This window comes from Palaemon carinicauda, chromosome 5 (assembly GCF_036898095.1).
Source record: "Palaemon carinicauda isolate YSFRI2023 chromosome 5, ASM3689809v2, whole genome shotgun sequence".
In the NCBI taxonomy this organism is placed as follows: Eukaryota; Metazoa; Arthropoda; class Malacostraca; order Decapoda; family Palaemonidae; genus Palaemon; species Palaemon carinicauda.
Genome location: NC_090729.1, coordinates 115,924,196 through 115,945,301, shown reverse-complemented (window position 1 = coordinate 115,945,301; position 21,106 = coordinate 115,924,196). Strand labels below are relative to the sequence as shown.

General features: G+C 40.7%; 1 protein-coding gene across 7 annotated transcripts in view; it reads left to right on the top strand.

Annotated features, from left to right (window-relative positions):
* LOC137641423 (mucolipin-3-like) overlaps positions 1–21,106 on the top strand; it is a 120,017-nt gene that overhangs the window by 60,248 nt on the left and 38,663 nt on the right. For 4 of the 7 annotated variants that reach the window (XM_068373954.1, XM_068373959.1, XM_068373958.1 and 1 more), the window contains exons 8-10: positions 9,893–9,991; positions 10,585–10,734; positions 13,319–13,381. In XM_068373954.1, the coding sequence (XP_068230055.1) occupies positions 9,893–9,991; positions 10,585–10,734; positions 13,319–13,381 (312 nt within the window). Of the gene's footprint in view, positions 1–9,892; positions 9,992–10,584; positions 10,735–13,318; positions 13,382–13,898; positions 13,947–21,106 lie in introns of all 7 variants that reach the window. The other 3 variants (XM_068373955.1, XM_068373956.1, XM_068373957.1) reach the window with 3 other exon arrangements.

Here is a 21,106-nt window from a genome sequence, read left to right as displayed (position 1 = left end):
ATATATAATTGGGCTCTTCTCTCAGGTGCTAAGTCAAGAGAGAGAGAGAGAGAGAGAGATAGAGACGGAGGGAGAGAGAGGAGGATAAACGTTTCGTTCAAGCGGGTAACGTTGTTATCGTTTTTGCTCTTCTCCCTAGTCTCTTTAGGGGAAGAAGGTAAACGTTTCTAGAGTTTTATTCTTGTTCTCAGGCTTTATGCGGTGAGAGATTTTAAACGTAGTTTATTTGATCTAGTGTTTAGTCTCTTTTCCAGCCACTGAATTATTTATCTTTCATTATGTTTTTCTGTTACATTGTAATACTGTTTTCGCAATTACTAACTTTTAATGAAGGATAGAATTGCGTGTTTCAGGTACAAACCACTTAAAGTTTCGAGTTCAGTGAAATAAGTGCAAACAGAAAATCAAAAGTGATAAAGTGATAAGCGCAAAGTGTTACAGTGTTGCGTTCGAGGGTTCGTCTGTTCGTGCCAGTTGTTCGCCTAGTCTGGGACCTCTTACAAGCTCCCAAGCCCAGGGGAGAAGTAACGTCGAAGGACTTATGGGTTCATCAGGCCTTGATCGACGAACAGACGTTTCCCTCCGTGGTTTCGGGTGTTACCAACTCACGTAGCCGACGTGATCACCCCACCCACACAAAGACGAGAGAGCCCTTTTATTCCTCGTCTGCGGAAGAGGTTTCTCGCAGAAACCATGGACCAAATCTTGCAGCTTTTAAGTGCAAGTCGGTCCCTTCCGCGCAAGTCCAACTCCTAGGTGGTGCCATTAGCACTGGGTCAGTTCGGACTTGCTGCAGTACGACAACTGCACACCTCCCAGAGAGGCAAGGTGGTATCGCAACAGGCAGTAACTCCGTCTGTTGCCGCACCAGCTGTTTTAGACCCTCAGTCTCAACGGACAGTAGCTCCGTTTGTTGTTGTCTTTCTTAAACTCTAGTGGTCTATGCTGCAGACAATGCAGTCTCAGCTTGCGGTGTTGATGCAGGAGTTTCAGGCAGAGAAGGTTAACACACCTCCTCCTGCGAGCGCTCCTCCACCTCTACGCAGTCCAGCCTGCCAGACGTATGATGTTGAGGTTCCTCAAGCTACCTCCATGCGTGAGCTGCCGCATTGGGAGTTGCCAGATACCAGCGCTGTGCAGCAATCTCCACTTTCCTTGAGGCAGGAGCCTCTTGCCACGCGGCAACCTCCTCAACACTTGAGGCAGGAACCTTATGCTTTGCAGCAACCTCCTCTACCCTTGAGGCAGGAGCTTCATGTGTTGCGACAACCTCCTCCATCCTCGAGGCAGCAACCTCTTGCGTTGCGGCAACCTCCACCATCCTTGAGGCAGCAACCTCAACTCTTGCGGCAGCCACCTCCACTCTTGAGGCAAGAACCTCAACTCTTGAGGCGAGAACCTCAACTCTTGAGGCAAGAGCCTCAACTCTTGAGGCAAGAACCTCAACTCTTGAGGCAAGAACCTCAACTCTTGAGGCAAGAGCCTCAACTCTTGAGGAACCTCATGCTATGAGGCAGCCGCCTCAACGCATGCAGCAACCGCATTCTTCACAGCATGAGCCTCTCTCTGCGCAGCTACCTCCTCAACCCTTGAGGCAGACGCAACTCTTGAGGCAGGAACCTCACAGGAGCCTCATGCTATGCGGCATCCTCCTCAAACCATGAGGCAGGAGCCTCATGCTATGCGGCATCCTCCTCAACCCACTGCCTCATGCTATGCGACATCCTCCTCTACCCATGAGGCAGCCTCATGCTATGCGGCATCCTCCTCAACCCATGAGGCAGGAGCCTCATGCTATGCGGCATCTTCCTCAACCCATGAGGCAGGAGTCTCATGCTATGAGGAGCCTCATGCTATGCGGCATCCTCCTCAAACCATGAGGCAGGAGCCTCATGCTATGCGGCAACCGCCTCAACCCATGAGGCAGGAGCCTCATACTATGCGGCATCCTCCTCAACGCATGCGGCATAAGCCTCATCCCTTGCAGCATGAACCTCATCCCATGCAGCATGAGCCTCATCCCATGCAGCATGAGCCTCATCCCATGCAGCATGAGCCTCATCCCATGCAGCATGAGCCTCATCCCATGCAGCATGAGCCTCATCCCATGCAGCATAAGCCGCACGCTATGCAACATGCTCTGCTTACCTTACAGCATGCTCTGCATACCTTACCGCATGCTTCTCAGTCACACATCTTTGGTTGTTGCCAACTCACTAGACTGTCAAGCAGTTTCATAACGTTGCCTTCTAGTCTGCTGCTTTTGCACCAGTGAAACCCTCACTGAGAGAACTTAGCTTTTCTCGGATATGGTTCCTGTAGATGAGAAAGTGCTATTCTCCCTCCTTCTGATATTCCCTTGAGGACTCTCATTTGGAGAGGAGCCTTTAGCTGCTTAGCCTCCTATGGACTTTTATTTAAGCATAACATGCTTCCAGGGAGGGTAATGGTTCCACTTCAGTCGCTAACCCCGTCTGTTACCACACCTGCTCCCATAGACCTTGAGCTGTGTTGCAAGACATGCAGTCCAAGCTTAGTCCTTGTTAGAGGATTTTTTGTTTATGGAGTCAGTGTGTCACTGGGAAGACGTTCAACAACCAGCAGAAGTGACTTGTTGTGACGCAGTGCGGCAACCTCAGCAACCCGATAAGGAGTTGTCTGTACGACCCAGACAGTCTAGACAGCTTCGGGTTGTCACTGTACTTCCTCGCTTCCCCATGGTTGACAGTTCACAGACTGTGCAGCAGTACCATGATCTTGTGTCCGGCTCCGTCAGACGACTAGCTTTTAAGAGCTCCCACAAGTCGTTGCTGTCTGGAGATTCTCAGATGGACTATGGATCTGACCAAGGAACTGGGCCTCCTGGTCAATTTTGAGGAGTCCCAGCTCGTCCCATCCCAGACCATTGTCTACCTGGGTATGGATCTTCAGAGTCGAGCTTTTCGGGCTTTTCCGTCGGCCCCAAGGATCTACTAAGCCCTAGATTGCATCCAGAGCATGCTGAGAAGGAACCGATGCTCAGTCAGGTAGTGGATGAGTCTAACAGGGACACTTTCATCGCTGGCCCTGTTCATCGAGTTAGGGAGACCCCACCTCCGCCCCCTTCAGTATCATCTAGCGGCTCACTGGATAAAGGACATGACGCTAGAGACGATCTCAGTTCCTGTTTCCGAAGAGAGGAGGTCTACTCTCACGTGGTGAAAGAACAGCTTTCTTCTCAAGGAAGTCTACCTTTGGCTGTTCAGAAACCCGACCGCCGTCTCTTCTCTGACGCATCAGACACGGGCTGGGGTGCGACTTTGGACGGACAGGAATGCTCGGGAACATGGAATCAGGAGCTAAGGACACTTCACATCTATTGCAAGGAGCTGTTGGCGGTTCATCTGGCCTTGATAAACTTCAAGTCCCTCCAGCTTAACAAGGTGGTGGAGGTGGACTCTGACAACACCACAGCCTTGGCTTACATCTCCAAGCAGGGAGGGACTCATTTGTGGAAGTTGTTCTAGATCGCAAGGGACCTCCTCATCTGGTTAAAAGATCGAAAGCTCACGCTGGTAACGAGGTTCATTCAGGGCGATATGAATGTCATGGCAGATCGCCTTAGCCGGAAGGGTCAGGTCATCCCCACAGAGTGGACCCTTCACAAGAATGTTTGCAGCAGACTTTGGGCCCTGTGGGGTCAGCCAACCATAGATCTGTTCGCTACCTCGATAACCTAGAGGCTCCCGTTGTATTGTTCTCCGATTCCAGACCCAGCAGCAGTTCACGTGGATGCTTTTCTGCTGGATTGGTCCCATCTCGACCTGTATGCATTCCCGCCGTTCAAGATTGTCAACAGGGTACTTCAGAAGTTCGCCTCTCGCAAAGGGACACGGCTGACGTTGGTTGGCTCCGCTCTGGCCCGCGAGAGAATGGTTCATAGAGGTACTGCAATGGCTGGTCGACATTCCCAGGACTCTTCCTCTAGGAGTGGACCTTCTACGTCTACCTCACGTAAAGAAGGTACATCCAAACCTCCACGCTCTTCGTCTGACTGCCTTCAGACTTTCGAAAGACTCTCAAGAGCTAGGGGCTTTTCGAAGGAGGCAGCCAGAGCAATTGCCAGAGCAAGGAGGACATCCACTCTCAGAGTCTATCAGTCTAAAGGGGAAGTCTTCCGAAGCTGGTACAAGACCAATGCAGTTTCCTCATCCAGTACCACTGTAACCCAGATTGCTGACTTCCTGTTACATCTAAGGAACGTAAGATCCCTTTCAGCTCCTACGATTAAGGGTTACAGAAGTATGTTGGCAGCGGTTTTCCGCCACAGAGGCTTGGATCTTTCCACCAACAAAGATCTACAGGACCTCCTTAGGTCTTTTGAGACCTCAAAGGAACGTCGGTTGTCCACTCCAGGCTGCAATCTAGACGTGGTCCTAAGGTTCCTTATGTCATCAAGATTTGAACCTCTCCAATCAGCCTCTTTTAAGGACCTCACATTAAAAACTCTTTTCCTCGTGTGCTTGACAACAGCTAAAAGAGTAAGTGAGATCCACGCCTTCAGCAGGAACATAGTTTTCACATCTGAAACGGCTACATGTTCCTTGCAGCTCGGTTTTTTGCTAAAACGAGCTTCCTTCACGTCCTTGGCCTAAGTCGTTCGAGATCCCAAGCCTGTCCAACTTGGTGGGGGACGAACTGGAGAGAGTACTTTGCCCAGTTAGAGCTCTTAGGTACTATCTAAAAAGGTCATAACCTTTACGAGGACAATCAGAAGCCTTATGGTGTGCTATCAAGAAGCCTTCTCTTCCAAGGTCTAAGAACTCAGTTTCTTACCTATTCAGGCTCCTGATTAGGGAAGCACATTCTCATCTGAAGGAAGAAGACCTTGCTTTGCTGAAGGTAAGGACACATGAAGTGAGAGCTGTGGCTACTTCAGTGGCCCTCAAACAGAACCGTTCTCTGCAGAGTGTTATGGATGCAACCTATTGGAGAAGCAAGTCAGTGTTCGCATCATTCTATCTCAAAGATGTCCAGTCTCTTCACGAGAACTGCTACACCCTGGGACCATTCGTAGCAACGAATGCAGTAGTAGGCGGGGGCTCAGCCACTACATTCCCATAATCCCATAACCTTTTTAACCTTTCTCTTGAATACTTTTTATGGGTTGTACGGTCGGCTAAGAAGCCTTCCACATCCTTGTTGATTTGGCGGGTGGTCAATTCTTTCTTGAGAAGCGCCGAGGTTAAAGGTTGTGATGAGGTCCTTTAGTATGGGTTGCAGCCCTTTATACTTCAGCACCTAAGAGTCGTTCAGCATCCTAAGAGGACCGCTACGCTCAGTAAGGAAGACGTACTTAATAAAGGCAGAGTAATGGTTCAAGTCGTCTTCCTTACCAGGTACTTATTTATTTTATGTTATTTTTGAATAACTAATAAAATAAAATACGGGATACTTAGCTTCTTTGTTAACATGTATGCTGGTCTCCACCCACCACCCTGGGTGTGAATCAGCTACATGGTTATCGGGTAAGATTAATATTGAAAAATGTTATTTTCATTAGTAAAATAAATTTTTGAATATACTTACCCGATAATCATGATTTAATTGACCCACCCTTCCTCCCCATAGAGAACCAGTGGACTGAGGAAAAAATTGAGGTGGTGTTGACAAGAAGTACTGGAGTACCTGACCACAGATGGCGCTGTGGTGTTCACCCCCACCTGTATAGCGATCGCTGGCGTATCCCGACCGTAGATTTCTGTCGGCAACAGAGTTGACAGCTACATGATTATCGGGTAAGTATATTCAAAAATTTATTTTACTAATGAAAATAACATTTTTCACGTGTTCTTTGCGTGAATCAGTGCAGAATTAAGAGAATAAACAATGGGTCCAAAGCAAGCGAGTGCAATCAAGGGTAGTGAGAAGAAAAAGCGTATGATGACAATGGAGATGAAGCATGAAATAATTGCAAAACATGAGTGGCGTAAGAGTGACTGAGCTGGCGCGCCATTACGAGAGGAGTAAATTGACTATATGCACCATCCTCAAGCAGAAGGATGTTATAAAGAACACCAAGCCTTCCAAAGGAGTAACCATCCTTTCCAAGCTGCATAGGGATATTCACGACGAGATTGAGAGATTTCTTTTGATCTGGATAAAGGACAAACAGTTGGCAGGAGATAGCGTGACCGAGATGATCATATGCAAGAAGGTTAGTCAAATCTATGATGACTTGAAAGGGAAGCAAGCAGCCGAGAAAAGGGAGACTTCGACGCCAGCGGAAACCTTCAAAGCCAGTCGTGGCTGGCTGGACAATTTCAAGAAAAGGACTGGGATACACTCGGTTGTGAGGCATGGGGAAGCATCAAGATCCGACATTAAAGCCGCGGCGGACTTCGTCACGACCTTTGCCTCGGTTATCGGCCAACATGGCTTCGTCCTCCAACAAGTCTTTAACTGCGATGAAACTGGCCATTTCTGGAAGATGCCCAGGAGGACTTTCATCACGGCAGAGGAGAAGAGACTACCGGCCCATAAACCCATGAAGGACCGGTTAATTCTAGCCTTGTGTGCCAATGCCAGCAGTGACTGTAAGGTCAAGCCACTGCTGGTGTACCACTCTGAAAACGAACGTGCTTTTAAGAACCAAAGTATCTTGAAGGAGACACTGTAAGTGATGTGGCGTGCTAATGCTAAGGCTTGGGTTACCCGGCATTTCTTCACAGAATGGGTTAATCTGTGCTTTGGTCTGGCAGTCAAAATATATTTGGCTGAGAAAAACCTGCCATTGAAATGTCAGTTGGTCCTCGACAATGCCCCTGGTCACCTTCCTGGTCTCGAAGAGGACATTCTTGATGAATTCAGGTTCATCAAGGTCCTTTATCTCCCTCCCAACACCATGCCACTCCTCCAGCCCATGGACCAACAAGTTATTTCCAACTTTAAGAAACTGTACACGAAGCATTTGTTCAAGAAATGCTTCAATATCACAGGCAACACCAATCTCGCCCTTTGGGATTTTGGAAAGAACATTTCAACATCGTGCATTGTTTGAAAATTATAGACGATGCATGGCAGGGTGTTGCAAGATGAACTCTTAATTCAGCGTGGAAGAAATTGTGGCTAGTTTCCGTCGCTGAGAGGGACTTTGAAGAGTTCGATACGACAGACCCTGATGACCCCGAACCTGTTATGATGGATGAAATCATGTCTCTTGGAAAGTCCATGGGGCTGGAGGTAGACGAGGAAGATGTGAACGACTTTGTCGAGGAGCATCAGGAAGAGCTTACGACAGGAATTGATCGAGCTCCAGGAGATGCAACATTCGGAGGTGTTGCAGGAGCTCAGTAGCGAGGAGGAGGTGGAAGATGAGGGCCTCCTTTCTACGGCAGAAATCAAAGACATGTTAGCGAAGTGGCAGGAGTTTTCTAATTTCATGGAAAAGAGGCACCCGGACAAGTTGGCGAGTGGTCGTGCATTTGCGTTGTGTGACGACACTTGCGTCCGTCATTTTTGCAACATATTGAAGGGTAGACAAAAGCAAACATCCCTAGATAGGTTCCTTTTAAAAAGGCCGTCAAAAAGTGCAGGTGAAAGAGAGGCAAAGAGAGCCAAGCCGGAAGAAGAAAAGTAAAAAAATGAAAATGAAAACAAAATGTAGAATTAAGTTTAGTGTAACGTAAGATTAACATTTTATTTTTAAGTGTGTGTACAGGAAACTAATTTCATTCAAGTTAAATTTAAAATTAAGGTTATGTTACGTCGTGTTCCAAAAGTTGCGTACTGAACATGTTGCCGTCAAGTCTCTCTCCTCCCCGTCCTCTCTCCCTCCTCCTCCTCCTCTGCCCACACTGCCGTTAGCTGCTACCGTCTTTCTCGAAGGTAAGAACTCCATAATCATGTTACATTTCATAACCAGTTCATAGCCTTTGTTATTTTGTTAGCGTATGGTGTTGTTTACAAAAACTAAAAACATGTTTTTCCTCTGTAATATACTGTTTTTAGGGTTTTTTTTTTTTCAGTGGTTGGGAACGGATTAATTTGTTTTCAGTTATTCTATATGGGAAAAATTCATCTGAGATACGAGGAAATTGAAATACGAGGTCGGTCCTGGAATGGATTAACCTCGTACCTCAAGGTATTACTGTATTTGACAGTTTTAAATTATTCTGTACTAATCCATTTAAAATTTTAATTTTCTTTACAGCATTGATGGTTCGTCCGTTTAGGCACGTTGTGCCTTGCAATTACATCCCTTCATTGTCCATTTCATCACTTATACGTTCGTATGCCACTGCTGGAGAGACAAAAGGTCCTTTGACTGGCCAGATAGCACTATACTGGATCCCTCTTTCTGATTAAAGTTCTTTTTGTCTTTGCCTACACACCGAATAGTCTGGCCTATTCTTTCCAAATTCTCTTCTGACCTCATACGCCTAACAGCGCTGAGATTACCAAACCATTTTTCTTTGCTGAAGGGGTTAAAAGATACATATGTATTTAGTACTGTATGTACATAAATGATCAGTACGTACTATACTTTTGTATTTATCCAAATTATTACTGTACTGTACAGCACATTGAAAATGGATTATTTTTTCCCCAGCTGTGTAAATAAGTACAGTATACTGTACGGTTGTGATTTCTACAATAGATAGTGGTTAAGGTGTGATACGCAAAAGAAACGATGCCTCGAGAGTTGCACCATGCTTCACGACATGTTACTGTGTAGAGCTTTGTACGAAATTTATTAGTGGTGTTTGTGCTGCTACTTTTTCTTTTTTATTTTCAATGTTAGTGTATCATTGTTAATATTAAATGTCCAGTTATTGTTATGCTGTATTAACTACTGTACAGTAGTGTATACAAAATATTCTGTACCTTACAGTATTAATGTAGATATAGGCTATGTGTATGGTGAGTTGAAACTGTGCGAGTCGACCTACCGAAATTAAGAGTAATATTGTATGTTGTGTTACTTTGGCTAATTAAGCTGTACTGTAGTGATATTACTGTACATGTATTACAGTAATGTATATTACCGTATTGGCGAGGGTTTTTAGATAGGAAAAACAGTGTTTTTGTTGACAGCATTTACGTATAGTATAAGTATGGCAAAGACTGATAAATGTAGTCTTACTGTATATTGTGTACAGTATAATTGCTGAAATATGTTCATACAGTAATACAATACTTGGATAGAAACCACACAAAAACAATATAGTGCAGTACGGTGAGTTACGTAGTGTGTTAGTCGACCGCTCGTAGGCAATGACCAGCGAGTGTTGACCCACCGTAGGGTAGCGAGCAGTCGCGTATTCTCGATTTTTGCGCCTGTTTCTGTTGCATTAACCCCATGAATGAAGAGGGCTGACTGTATTCTGTTGTGTTTATTGATATGATTTACCAGAGATAGGTTGGATTGAAACTTTTTCTACAGTGATCAGCCAGTGTCAGGTCCTGTGCTCGTGTACGTGTATAGCATTATGTGCTGCATACCACTTGCATGATATGTAGAAGTAAGAAGTAAAATTTTAGTATTTGATATATGTGATAGTGAGCAGGGTTGTCAAAGAGCGAGAGGTTCTATTTTTTTAGTACAGTACTATGAAAATTATAAAGCCCATAAATATTGGGTAAGTATGGAAATAATTAAAGTTAAAATTTGCTCAATACTAGATACTATAACAGAAAAGTTCTAGTAAAACTTATTTCATTTGTACTGCCTGCTGTCATAGTGAAACTTATTTCATATGTATTGCCTGCTGTCATAAAATGTCCTTAACACAAGTTATTGAAGTTCATCAAACTTAAATATGGTAGTGAAGGTCTGAAATATAATACATATTCTCTGTTGTATGCCATCTTTCATTCCTGTCATTGAAGATATTGTATTTTGATTTCACAGATTTGGAGGACAACCATGAATATTTTGAGCATTGTTGTTTGTATTAGCTCTCTCATCATGTGTGTCAGAGCGCTGTATCGAGGAAATTTACTCATGCAGGTTAGTGTATAATGTATTGGTATGATGAACAATGTAGTATAATGTACGGCTGGTCAAGAACTGGTTCCAGAACTGGGTCATGTGGTTCCGAGTAGGTTACCTCGGAATCTGTTCCCACCTTGGGAACTGGTTCCCAAAGAGTGGTTCTCCAACCACTTCGAAAAGCATATCTTTACTTTCCTATGATGGGAATTATTTTCTCTAATCAAATGATGTTTTTGTTATTAGATTTTTTCTTTCCTTAAAACAAAATTGTAAATTGTTAAACTTCTAAAATCATTATTTATCTAATTCAGTTACAATATATATGTTCTTTTAAAACTTGCCGCCTGCAGGTATGTCACAGTAATCGCTGTCAGTTACTCTAGGAACCAGTTATAGCTGCTTTTTTGGCACCGAGAACTGAAACTTATTTCATACGTTCTTGTCCAGCCCTAATATAAAGATAAACAAGTTGCTCACTCGCAATACAGTAACTACGACTTCCAATTTGTTTAAACCTGTACAGTAGAACCAAAGGTTTTATTCATTTCCTGATATTCTACTTTAACTATATCAGTCAGCATTTTTTATATCAATATTTTATATTTCAGGCAACCGCCGAGTTCTTTGTTCGATATGTTGGAAGGCCTTTAACAATTGATGAACGGTGGGAATTTGTAAATATGTGGTATGTTCTGATATGTGTAAACGACTTGCTGATTATAGTGGGCTCATTCCTCAAAGTTGGTCTGGAGAGCAAGGTATGTTGAACCATAAGGTTTTTGTGGTTGTGTGAGTAAAGTATCTAGTGAAACTTCTATAAGCTTAATGTTGGGGTGGTGCATTTTATATTTATATGAAAGTTTTGTATTTTATATGAATGATAGTCATTAGAAAGAGTGACGTACACTAACCCTTCTGTGTATAAGAAAAGCTTCATTTGTCTTATATGGATTTGTACTGAAAGTTCAGGGCTTTTTGGGCTAAACGATCACCAGTTTATTCGTAAGTTTTAGCAATGCTTCATTCATTTGCATTTGATGCTATCGTTTTAATGGATTACTAAGTGCACAATCTTTTATAATGTTTGTGTAAGAGCTACTTCATAGGTCACAGTAATTAATAAATTCTTGCTGTAACAACTTTACGTTGCACTATTTTAGCTTCACAATACAGGAATCTTTTTTAGTTAGATTTAAGGGCAGGAAAACTTATAGAATGCAAATGCCTGTATGTTATAAATAGCCTTGGCTCCATCAAGTTTTCAATGCAATTACTTTACTCTTTTTGAAACTGTGCATTTAGAATTTATTAAGTTGTGGTATAGTAGAGAAATGTATACACTAACTCACATACTTCCTACATTCATGTGTAATTGATTTTATTCTGTTTTTTTCTTGAATAGTAAGGTCTGTAGAGATGTGTTTTTTGTTATTAGAGATTCAATTGTAGATGTAGATTAACCTTCATTATAACAGACTTGGCCAGTCCTATTGGATTGGGTAATCTTGTGGATTTTTATTTTTTATTTTTATCAGTAATCTTTATTTATAGGAAGATTAGTTTAATAAGTATTTATGAATGACTGTGATAAGCCTCAGTAATGCAAGAACTATGCTATAGATGTTTCTGAATTATGTTTGATTTTATCTGATGCGGTTGAAAAGTACCAAAATTGAATTAATTTTTATTAATGATGTAACCCTGAATAATGAAATCCAGAGAATTTCGGGGCTAAATGTAAACTGGATTTCTGTGCTTGTATAAATTTTTAATTAATATATCCTATGAGATATATTTTTAGAAGATGTGAAGTCTTTTACCCCATGAGTACAACAGCCCCAATACCCTTGCTGTGTATGCATTCTGTATTTTTACTATACAGTTATACTGTGGTTTACGAGTAACTCGGAACACTTGAAAATCTGCATACGAACTTGAAAATTAAAACAAATGAGCATTGTATTTGTTCGCGAACAAAATTGTCCCTCCGTATGGGCAATTTATTGTCGTCAAGCACTAACGAGAATTAAGTGACTAGCACGCATTTCGTAGAAGACGGTCCTCCTGCTCAGACCTTAATTCTTTCCCTCTCTGTAGTACCAGTACCTGCCTCACATGTTATCTTGTTTCTTAGGAAGTGTTTTTTTGTTAAGTTGTGACTATGGATTTTTTGTAGAGTTGTGATTGCTATTGTTCACTTTTAGTTAACAGTACAGTAAAGCATCTAGACAGTGGCCCCCAAGCTGATCAAGAAAGATGGAAGATGATGATTACACTAAAGGTGAAAAAACAAATTATTCAGACATGATAAAGTTATGCAATTTGTACAATTCTGAAGAAAAAAGAAATCGGAGCAGTTGATGCTGTTAACGATATACATACGTTGTTGAGACTATGGCCATATTTTCTTCATAACTTATAGAACTTGCTTCTCATTTAGTTCACAGCAGAGGCATTCGTTTCCAAATTTAAAAGGTTCATGGATTAAGTCTCTTGCATACTGCAGCAAGTGTTCAACTGCAGTGAGACGTGTCTGTTCTGGAGAATGCCCAGAACCTTCGAGATTACTGCAGAAAAAAATGCATTTTCCGCTTGCCAGTCCATAGACGACTGTCTAACCCTTCATTTGTGAACAAAAAGGTATAAATAAAAATGACAGTCTAAAAAACATGAATTAGGTGATTTAGCTAGTGATAGTGAGCACTGTTCAAGAGGGAACTAACTATATTTTGTAGTACTAGAAGGGAGATTCCCTTCCAAGCAGTAACCCCTTCCTCCTCCTCCTCTCATCTCCCTCATGCCAGCCACAACTCTCCTCAAAGGTGAAATGAGAGTTAGTGTCTATATATATTTTTTTTCTTTACTGTGAATGATTAATTTCTATTAATTTCTTTGGGATAATAATTTGTTCTTTAAGTAAAGTTGCAGTATTAACCCTTAAATGTGAGTGTATATGTGTTTATGGACATTTGGAATGTATTTAGTCGATTTCCTTATTGGAAAAATTATTTTGGTTTACAAGCATTTTGTGTTGCTCGCTCACCCCTGGAAAGGATTAAGGTCGTAAACCAAGGGTACCGCTGTACCGTATCCCACAGTTGTCTCTCTGTAGTAAGTTTACTTGCCAACCTGCCAATGATGTCGATTCGTGTATGTATTTTAAAACTTATTGGCCATGGTGTGTTCCAGTTTTTCATATGCAGACTCATAAAAAATAATCTGAAAGATTTTTCATATAAAATGAGGTGGAAGCTTCCTTTTTGGTGGTTTACCATGACGGTTGTTTTTGGATTACTGAGGCTTAGATAGTGTGAAATGAAATTGCATGTTTGTGGTTTGCAGATGTTCAACCTAATTTCTTGGCGTCTCTCTTCTCCCCAGCTTTTTTTCACGGAGGAAGAAGGGGTATGTATTTGTACTGTAGCAGTAATAATATTTGAGTTTGCTTTATTGCATTTTGTATTTTTATTAATTTTTTCCCTAATTGTTTGGTCTTCGTAGTCCTTTTCAGATAGTGTACTAACTTTTTTTTTTTTTTTGAGTTGATGGAGGGCAAATGACTGTAGACTAGTTCCTTTGTTAGCGTTATATTTATTATTTCCTGGAGAGCTTCTGTTGAATTATTTTCAATTTTATGTTTTGACCTGGTTTATTTTTATTTAAATTTAGATCCCCCCTTTTTTCATTTATTTAATGCATATTGTGTTTGGAGTTCGGTGAATTGCTTATGGAAGCTTTTATCTGCTTTGATGAGCTAGACAGCTTGTAAGTTTTTTCTACATTTTTTTTCAAATTCATCTGCTAACAGTGATGGGTGTTCCTTGCTTGTAGAAATGACAAACTTTTGCAATTAAATACAGGATTGCTTGTGCAGTGATGTATTATGGATGTTTTTCTTTCTCTCTTTCATGCATGGAAGTAGTTTTTGCGCACCAACAGATATGAATTTGTGAAAACCAGTCCTCAGATGGTAAGCTTTTTCTATTAATTTTTCTACCGGTTCATCCTAGTAATATAGAACCTCAATTCAACCAACTGGAGTGAAGATTTCTTGTTGATTAGTATTCAGGATTCCAAGCACAGTAAATAGGTTATTTAATTCAATACAACTCTTGATTTTGGTGTGTTTCCCTGTATTTAATCTTCACATGCTCACAATCTGAAGGAGGGTTAAAAATTAGAAATAATTTTAACATGTGGTCAGTTAAGATAACATAAATATTTCCCTGTAGGTGAGGCATGAATGGGTGTTGATCATAATTACATTTTGTATTTTATCCAAAGGATTAAACCCCCTCTCTCTAAGTTATTAAAAGCCTGTTGGAGATTAAGAACATATTATTTTCCCATCTGCATTTATTAATGTTATTATTTTATTATTATTATTATTATTGTTATTGTTATTGTTACTTGCTTTTGGTGTTCAAGAGTATTAGTTCATGGAACGTACAGTCTTGTAATAATTTAAAAAAAAATTTAATTTTGAAGATTTAAACGTTGTACAAGTAAACTCTTCTTCCAGATTGAGATGAGTCGAGGTTCTATTGCGCGTGTAATTGATTATGGCTTGATTATACGCTTTGTGAATTTTTGGTTTTCTATTTTTCTTTACTAGTGCTTTTCTATCAGAAATTATCAGAGTAATTTGCTTCGTATGGATGCTGATTTTGATGCCTGAATCCTTCTATTTATTGGAGACCTGAGCTGAAGTATTTGGAATAGTGAACATAGAGCACTTTTGGGTTAAGTTATAATACAATGGTCTTCATTATTGCAGTTTTATATATGAGGAGAATGTTTATATAATAGTTTTCTGTTAATAGAGCGCTGTGCATGGCGTTCCATTTAGTTTTGATTAAAAGAGCATGCATTTATTCGTAAGCCAATTGATGGAAAAAAAGCACAAAAAGCCAGATCGTGAAGCAAAAAGCTCGAGACCATCGATTGCAAAAATTGACTAAGGTACAGTACCAACCTCTTTTTCAGTACTGGTATGAAATTGACTCTTGATTTAAGTGGGACTTTTCAATACTGCTATGAAAGTGACTCTTGATTTCAGTGGGACTTGCATCTTTTAAAATATGCTTATGTGAAATAGTTGAAGGAAAACTTTTCATAATACTAAACTTTGATTTTGAGTACGGTGAATAAAATTATTCGAAAGCATGCCTAGGAAGATGGTATCCCCTCCCATGTGACAGCAGACTATTTTTTTTAGGTGTCTCTTCAGTTGTATTATTATTATTATTATTATTATTATTACCTACTAAGCTACAATCCCAGTTGGAAAAGCAGTATGCTATAAGCCCAGGGGCTCCAACAGGGAAAATAGCTCCGTGCGGAAAGGAAAAAAGGAAAATAAAATATTCTAAGAAGAGTAACAACAATAAATATCTCCTATATAAACTACAAAAACTTTAACAAAACAAGAGGAAGAGAAATATGATAGGAGAGTATGCTCGAGTGTACCCTCAAGCAAGAGAACTCTAACCCAAGACAGTGAAAGGCCATGGTACAGAGGCTATGGCACTACCCAAGACTAGAGAACAGTGGTTTGATTTTGGAGTGTCCTTCTCCTAGAAGAGCTGCTTACCATAGCTAAAGAGTCTCTTCTACCCTTACCAAGAGGAAAGTGGCACTGAACAATTACAGTGCAGTAACCCCTTGGGTGATGAAGAATTGTTTGGTAATCTGTGTTGTCAGGTGTATGAGGATAGAGGAGAATATGTAAAGAATATGCCAGACTATTCAGTGTGTATGTAGGCAAAGGGAAAATGAACCATAATAATTAGGCCACATTTAATGTTGCACCACTTCAGGTATACCTCACTTAAGTTGGTAATTCGCTCTAGGAGACGCAACTTAAATGATAAGACTCAACTTGAATTTACTTGTCACTAGGCTAAACCACTAATAACCATTCCAAGTTCTTTTTTGTACTGAATTTATAAATGCAATTTTAGTAACGTATTGTCAATAAGAATCTATTTCAAGCTTAGAAATAAATTTGAATTTTTTAGCATAGTAAAGGAAAATCCACCCATCCATATACTAAGGCACTTCCCCCAATTTTGGGGGGTAGCCGACATCAACAAGAAACAAAATAAAAAAAGGGACCTCTACTCTCTACGTTCCTCCAGCCTAACCAGGGACTCAGCCGAGTTCAGCTGGTACTGCTAGGGTGCCACAGCCCAACCTCCCACATTTTCCACCACAGATGAAGCTTCATACTGCTGAGTCCCCTACTGCTGCTACCTCCGCGGTCATCTGAGGCAACGGAGGAAGCAGCAGGGCCTACCAGAACTGCGTCACAATCGCTCGCCATTCATTCCTATTTCTAGCACGCTCTCTTGCCTCTCTCACATCTATCCTCCTATCACACCATCCATCCACCCAAACCTTGGCCTTCCTCTTGTACTTCTCCCATCAACTCTTGCATTCATCACCTTCTTTAGCAGACAGCCACTTTCCATTCTCTCAACATGGCCAAACCACCTCAACACATTCATATCCACTCTAGCCGCTAACTCATTTCTTACACCCGTTCTCACCCTCACCACTTCGTTCCTAACCCTATCTACTCGAGATACACCAGCCATACTCCTCAGACACTTTATCTCAAACACATTCAATTTCTGTCTCTCCATCACTTTCATTCCCCACAACTCCGATCCATACATCACAGTTGGTACAATCACTTTCTCAAATAGAACTCTCTTTACATTCATGCCCAACCCTCTATTTTTTACTACTCCCTTAACTGCCCCCAACACTTTGCAACCTTCATTGACTCTCTGACGTACATCTGCTTCCACTCCACCATTTGCTGCAACAACAGACCCCAAGTACTTAAACTGATCCACCTCCTCAAGTAACTCTCCATTCAACATGACATTCAACCTTGCACCACCTTCCCTTCTCGTACATCTCATAACCTTACTCTTACCCACATTAACTCTCAACTTCCTTCTCTCACACACCCTTCCAAATTCTGTCACTAGACGGTCAAGCTTCTCTTCTGTGTCTGCTATCAGTACAGTATTATCCGCAAACAACAACTGATTTACCTCCCATTCATGATCATTCTCGCCTACCAGTTTTAATCCTCGTCCAAGCACTCGAGCATTCACCTCTCACCACTCCATCAACATACAAGTTAAACAACCACGGCGACATCACACATCCCTGTCTCAGCCCCACTCTCACCAGAAACCAATCGCTCACTTCATATCCTATTCTAACACATGCTTTACTACCCTTGTAGAAACTTTTCACTGCTTGCAACAACCTTCCACCAACTCCATATAACCTCATCACATTCCACATTGCTTCCCTATCAACTCTATCTCTATTATATGCTTTCTCCAGATCCATAAACGCAACATACACCTCCTTACCTTTTGCTAAATATTTCTCGCATATCTGCCTAACTGTAAAAATCTGATTCATACAACCCCTTCCTCTTCTAAAACCACCCTGTACTTCCAAGATTGCCTTCTCTGTTTTATCCTTAATCCTATTAATCAGTACTCTACCATACACTTTTCCAACTGCACTCAACAAACTAATACCTCTTGAATTACAACACTCATGCACATCTCCCTTACCCTTATATAGTGGTACAATACATGCACAGACCCAATCTACTGGTACCATTGACAATGCAAAACACATATTAAACAATCTCACCAACCATTCAAGTACAGTCACACCCCTTTCCTTCAACATCTCAGCTTTCACACCATCCATACCAGATGCTTTTCCTACTCTCGTTTCATCTAGTGCTCTCCTCACTTCCTCTATTGTAATCACTCTCTCATTCTCATCTCCCATCACTGGCACCTCAACACCTGGAACAGCAATTATATCTGCCTCCCTATTATCCTCAACATTCAGCAAACTTTCAAAATATTCCGCCCACCTTTTCCTTGCCTCCTCTCCTTTTAACAACCTTCCATTTCCATCTTTCACTGTCTCTTCAATGTATTCTAAATATTTGAATAAATCTTCGTACATACTTGTAAATATATAGATGTTTACAACTTGGCATGTTTATGATACATTGCAGGCTCTTCATTTGTGAATGTGGTTTGCTTTAAGACATTATAGAATAAATTGATTTTGTAAAGTTAAATAACAAATTAAAATTATTTTGCAATAGTGTGAAAAAACTCATTCATGTTAAATTTGTTTTGAATAGGCGGTCGTAGACCATGTGTATGCCTAAACTCATTGGATTTCAGTTTCTTGAGAATAAAGAGTGTCGCTGACAACAACGGCAAATGGTAGATATTAGAATACCTTGGAAAATGCCAGTTTGGAGCTCTTAAAGACTGCTAAATAAGACGACAGCACGGAGATAGAAGTTTTCCTATTTTGTTCTTTAGGATTCATGATTAATATATATTTACGGTAATTATACATAATATAAAATTATTTTATTGCTTCTATTCCTTTTTATTGTACATTGACATTATTTTATATACTTTCAATGCATTTCTAGTGAATATTTGTGGCAGACAGACGTAAAGTCCAATGAAGTGAAAAACTTGATTTATTCTTCCATTTTTTTTTTTGACAAATTATTTATAATCAAGAATGACTTTCTTTGAAACGACGTAACCCGAGGTATACCTGTACTTGTGCGCTCACTCTTTTAGTGGAAAATGCATCCTTAAAAGTGGCAGTGGTGAACTAATCCCCAAAAGGCAAATAACAGTCCATCGCAGGTGTTCATATTATGCAGAAATAAAATACTAACTTTTGAGGACCGAACAGTAAATTTGTTCCTCAGGTTCTAGAAACATGGTGCTAAGGATTGCCTTTTTTCCTTTCATATTTGTTTTTTAATGACCCCATCATATTAAGATATTGATTTGATAGTTTGGAATAATTTTCTGGGCTTCTGTGAGAGAAAACTTCATCCAGTAGTACTGTACAGTACTCCTATGTTTGGTGGTACAAAATAGATTCAGTTTTTCTCTCGCCAAGAAGGGAATTGCTGCTAGCAATTCCTAACTTAATCCGTTTACCCCCAAAGGACGTACTGGTACGTTTCACCAAACTCGTCCCTTTACCCCCATGGACGTACCGGTACGTCCTTGCAAAAAACTGCTATTTAAATTTTTTTTTGCATATATTTGATAATTTTTTTGAGAAACTTCAGGCATTTTCCAAGAGAATGAGACCAACCTGACCTGTCTATGATGAAAATTAAGGGTGTTAGAGCAATTAAAAAAAAATTACTGCATAATGTGCTTGAAAAAGATAACCCCTGGGGGTTAAGTGTTGGAAATTTCCAAATAGCCTGGGGGTAAAAGGGTTAAGGTACGGGTATTTCTGAAGTGTATGATAGATATCTCTCTCATTTTGATAATTTGTTTAGCTTGATTACCGTTCAGTAACAGTTCAGTATGCTTAAAATGTTGATAAAGGGATTCCTGTTTATCGACATTCATTTATCGACCTAGTCTTTAAAGAAGATACCTCTGTCGTTGGGTAGGGAGTATCTTTGTCGCGAAATAGAGGTAGTAGTTAAATAGGATGTTATTGTAACCCTTGCAGATTTCTTATAGCTAGTGAAAAAAGAACAATATTAAGACTGCAAGAACCTCAAATGGAAGATAAATAATAAATTTGTGATCATCAGACTCAGTAAAAGTTTCATTTAATATCTGTCAAGTAGTGAAGTACAAAGCTTCATTAAAGTTAATGCTATGAAGAGTAATTATATATGAACATATATCACGCAGGGGGAGATGTGAATAAAAAGCTTGTATTTTATGCTAACATGAAATACTGGCTAATGTTGAATACTAAAATTTATAAGCTACAGAATTAATTTTCTTCAAGATAAAATATTTGTAATTTTAGATTGAATTCACAAAGTTGTCTCGAACCTTCTCCTTTCTTGGTAAATATGATTCACAATGATCTGGCTCTAATTTTAGTCCAGAAAGAGTGCACAATTTGCTGTAATGTTACTGAATGAATACTTAGGATAGTAATGTTTTTAATGTTGCTGTGCTGGTGTATTTGATAACTGATTGACTGGATTTAAAATCTTTCACAGTGCTAACCATAGAAGTTGGTTTCCTCTCTAAAACCTTTACAGTACTTATTTAAGCTCAAATGCCTATGTTTACAAATTTCCCCAACGCATCGTTCCCAAATTAAGGAAATTGTCTCCAGGTCAGCAGTTATGTCTTTCTGCTGCATGCCTCTTGAGGTTCTTGCTTGGCAAACACCCTACTTTTCATACCTATAACTTGCGGTTAATGGGACGTTTGTTGAAAGTTGTTACCAATTGTAGCTTTAGAATTTGAAATCACACTCATTTATTCATTATATTTCATATCCTTTCCCTTGTGCTCGTGGATTAAAAGATTTAAAGAAATTCAGGTTTTCATTGGCATTCTATGTGTTCAATAATGCAGAGGCATTGACAGCACATATTCTGGTTAATTTCACAAGGACTTGAAAGTTTTGGACATTCTTTGGTCTAGCCAAACTAGACTACTTCGCATGACAACGCACCAAATTGCATAGCATCTCTTTCCAAGAAATGTTATTCAATGGGTATGTTTGCCCCCTGTGGCCGCGGGGGCATAGCCCCCTGTGGCCGCGGGGGCATAAAACAATTAGAATAGCGCCAACGTTATCCCTGCGTGTCGTAAGAGGCGACTAAAAGGGACGGGACGAGGGGGCTGGGAACCCCCTCTCCTGTAAAAGTATCCTGTGAGACAGCAACAAAGAGATGGAGCGGGGGGGAGAGTGACTGCTCCCCGCACTCTAGTTTTGGGGTGTTTGAATGTGCGTGGATGTAGTACGATAGAGAGTAAAAGATGTGAGATTGGAAGTATGTTTAGAAGTAGAAGGATGGATGTATTGGCCTTGTGTGAGACAAAGATGAAAGGAAAGGGTGAAGTGATGTTTGGTGAAATGTCTGGTAGAGTGTCTGGGATTGAAAGGGGAAGAGCGAGAGAGGGTGTGGCTTTATTGCTGAGTAAATGGATGACAGGTAAAGTAGTGGAATGGAAGGAGATATCATCTAGGTTGATGTGGGTAAGGGTTAGGTTGGGTAGGGAATGTTGGGCGTTTGTCAGTGCGTATGGGCCAGGTAGTGAGAAA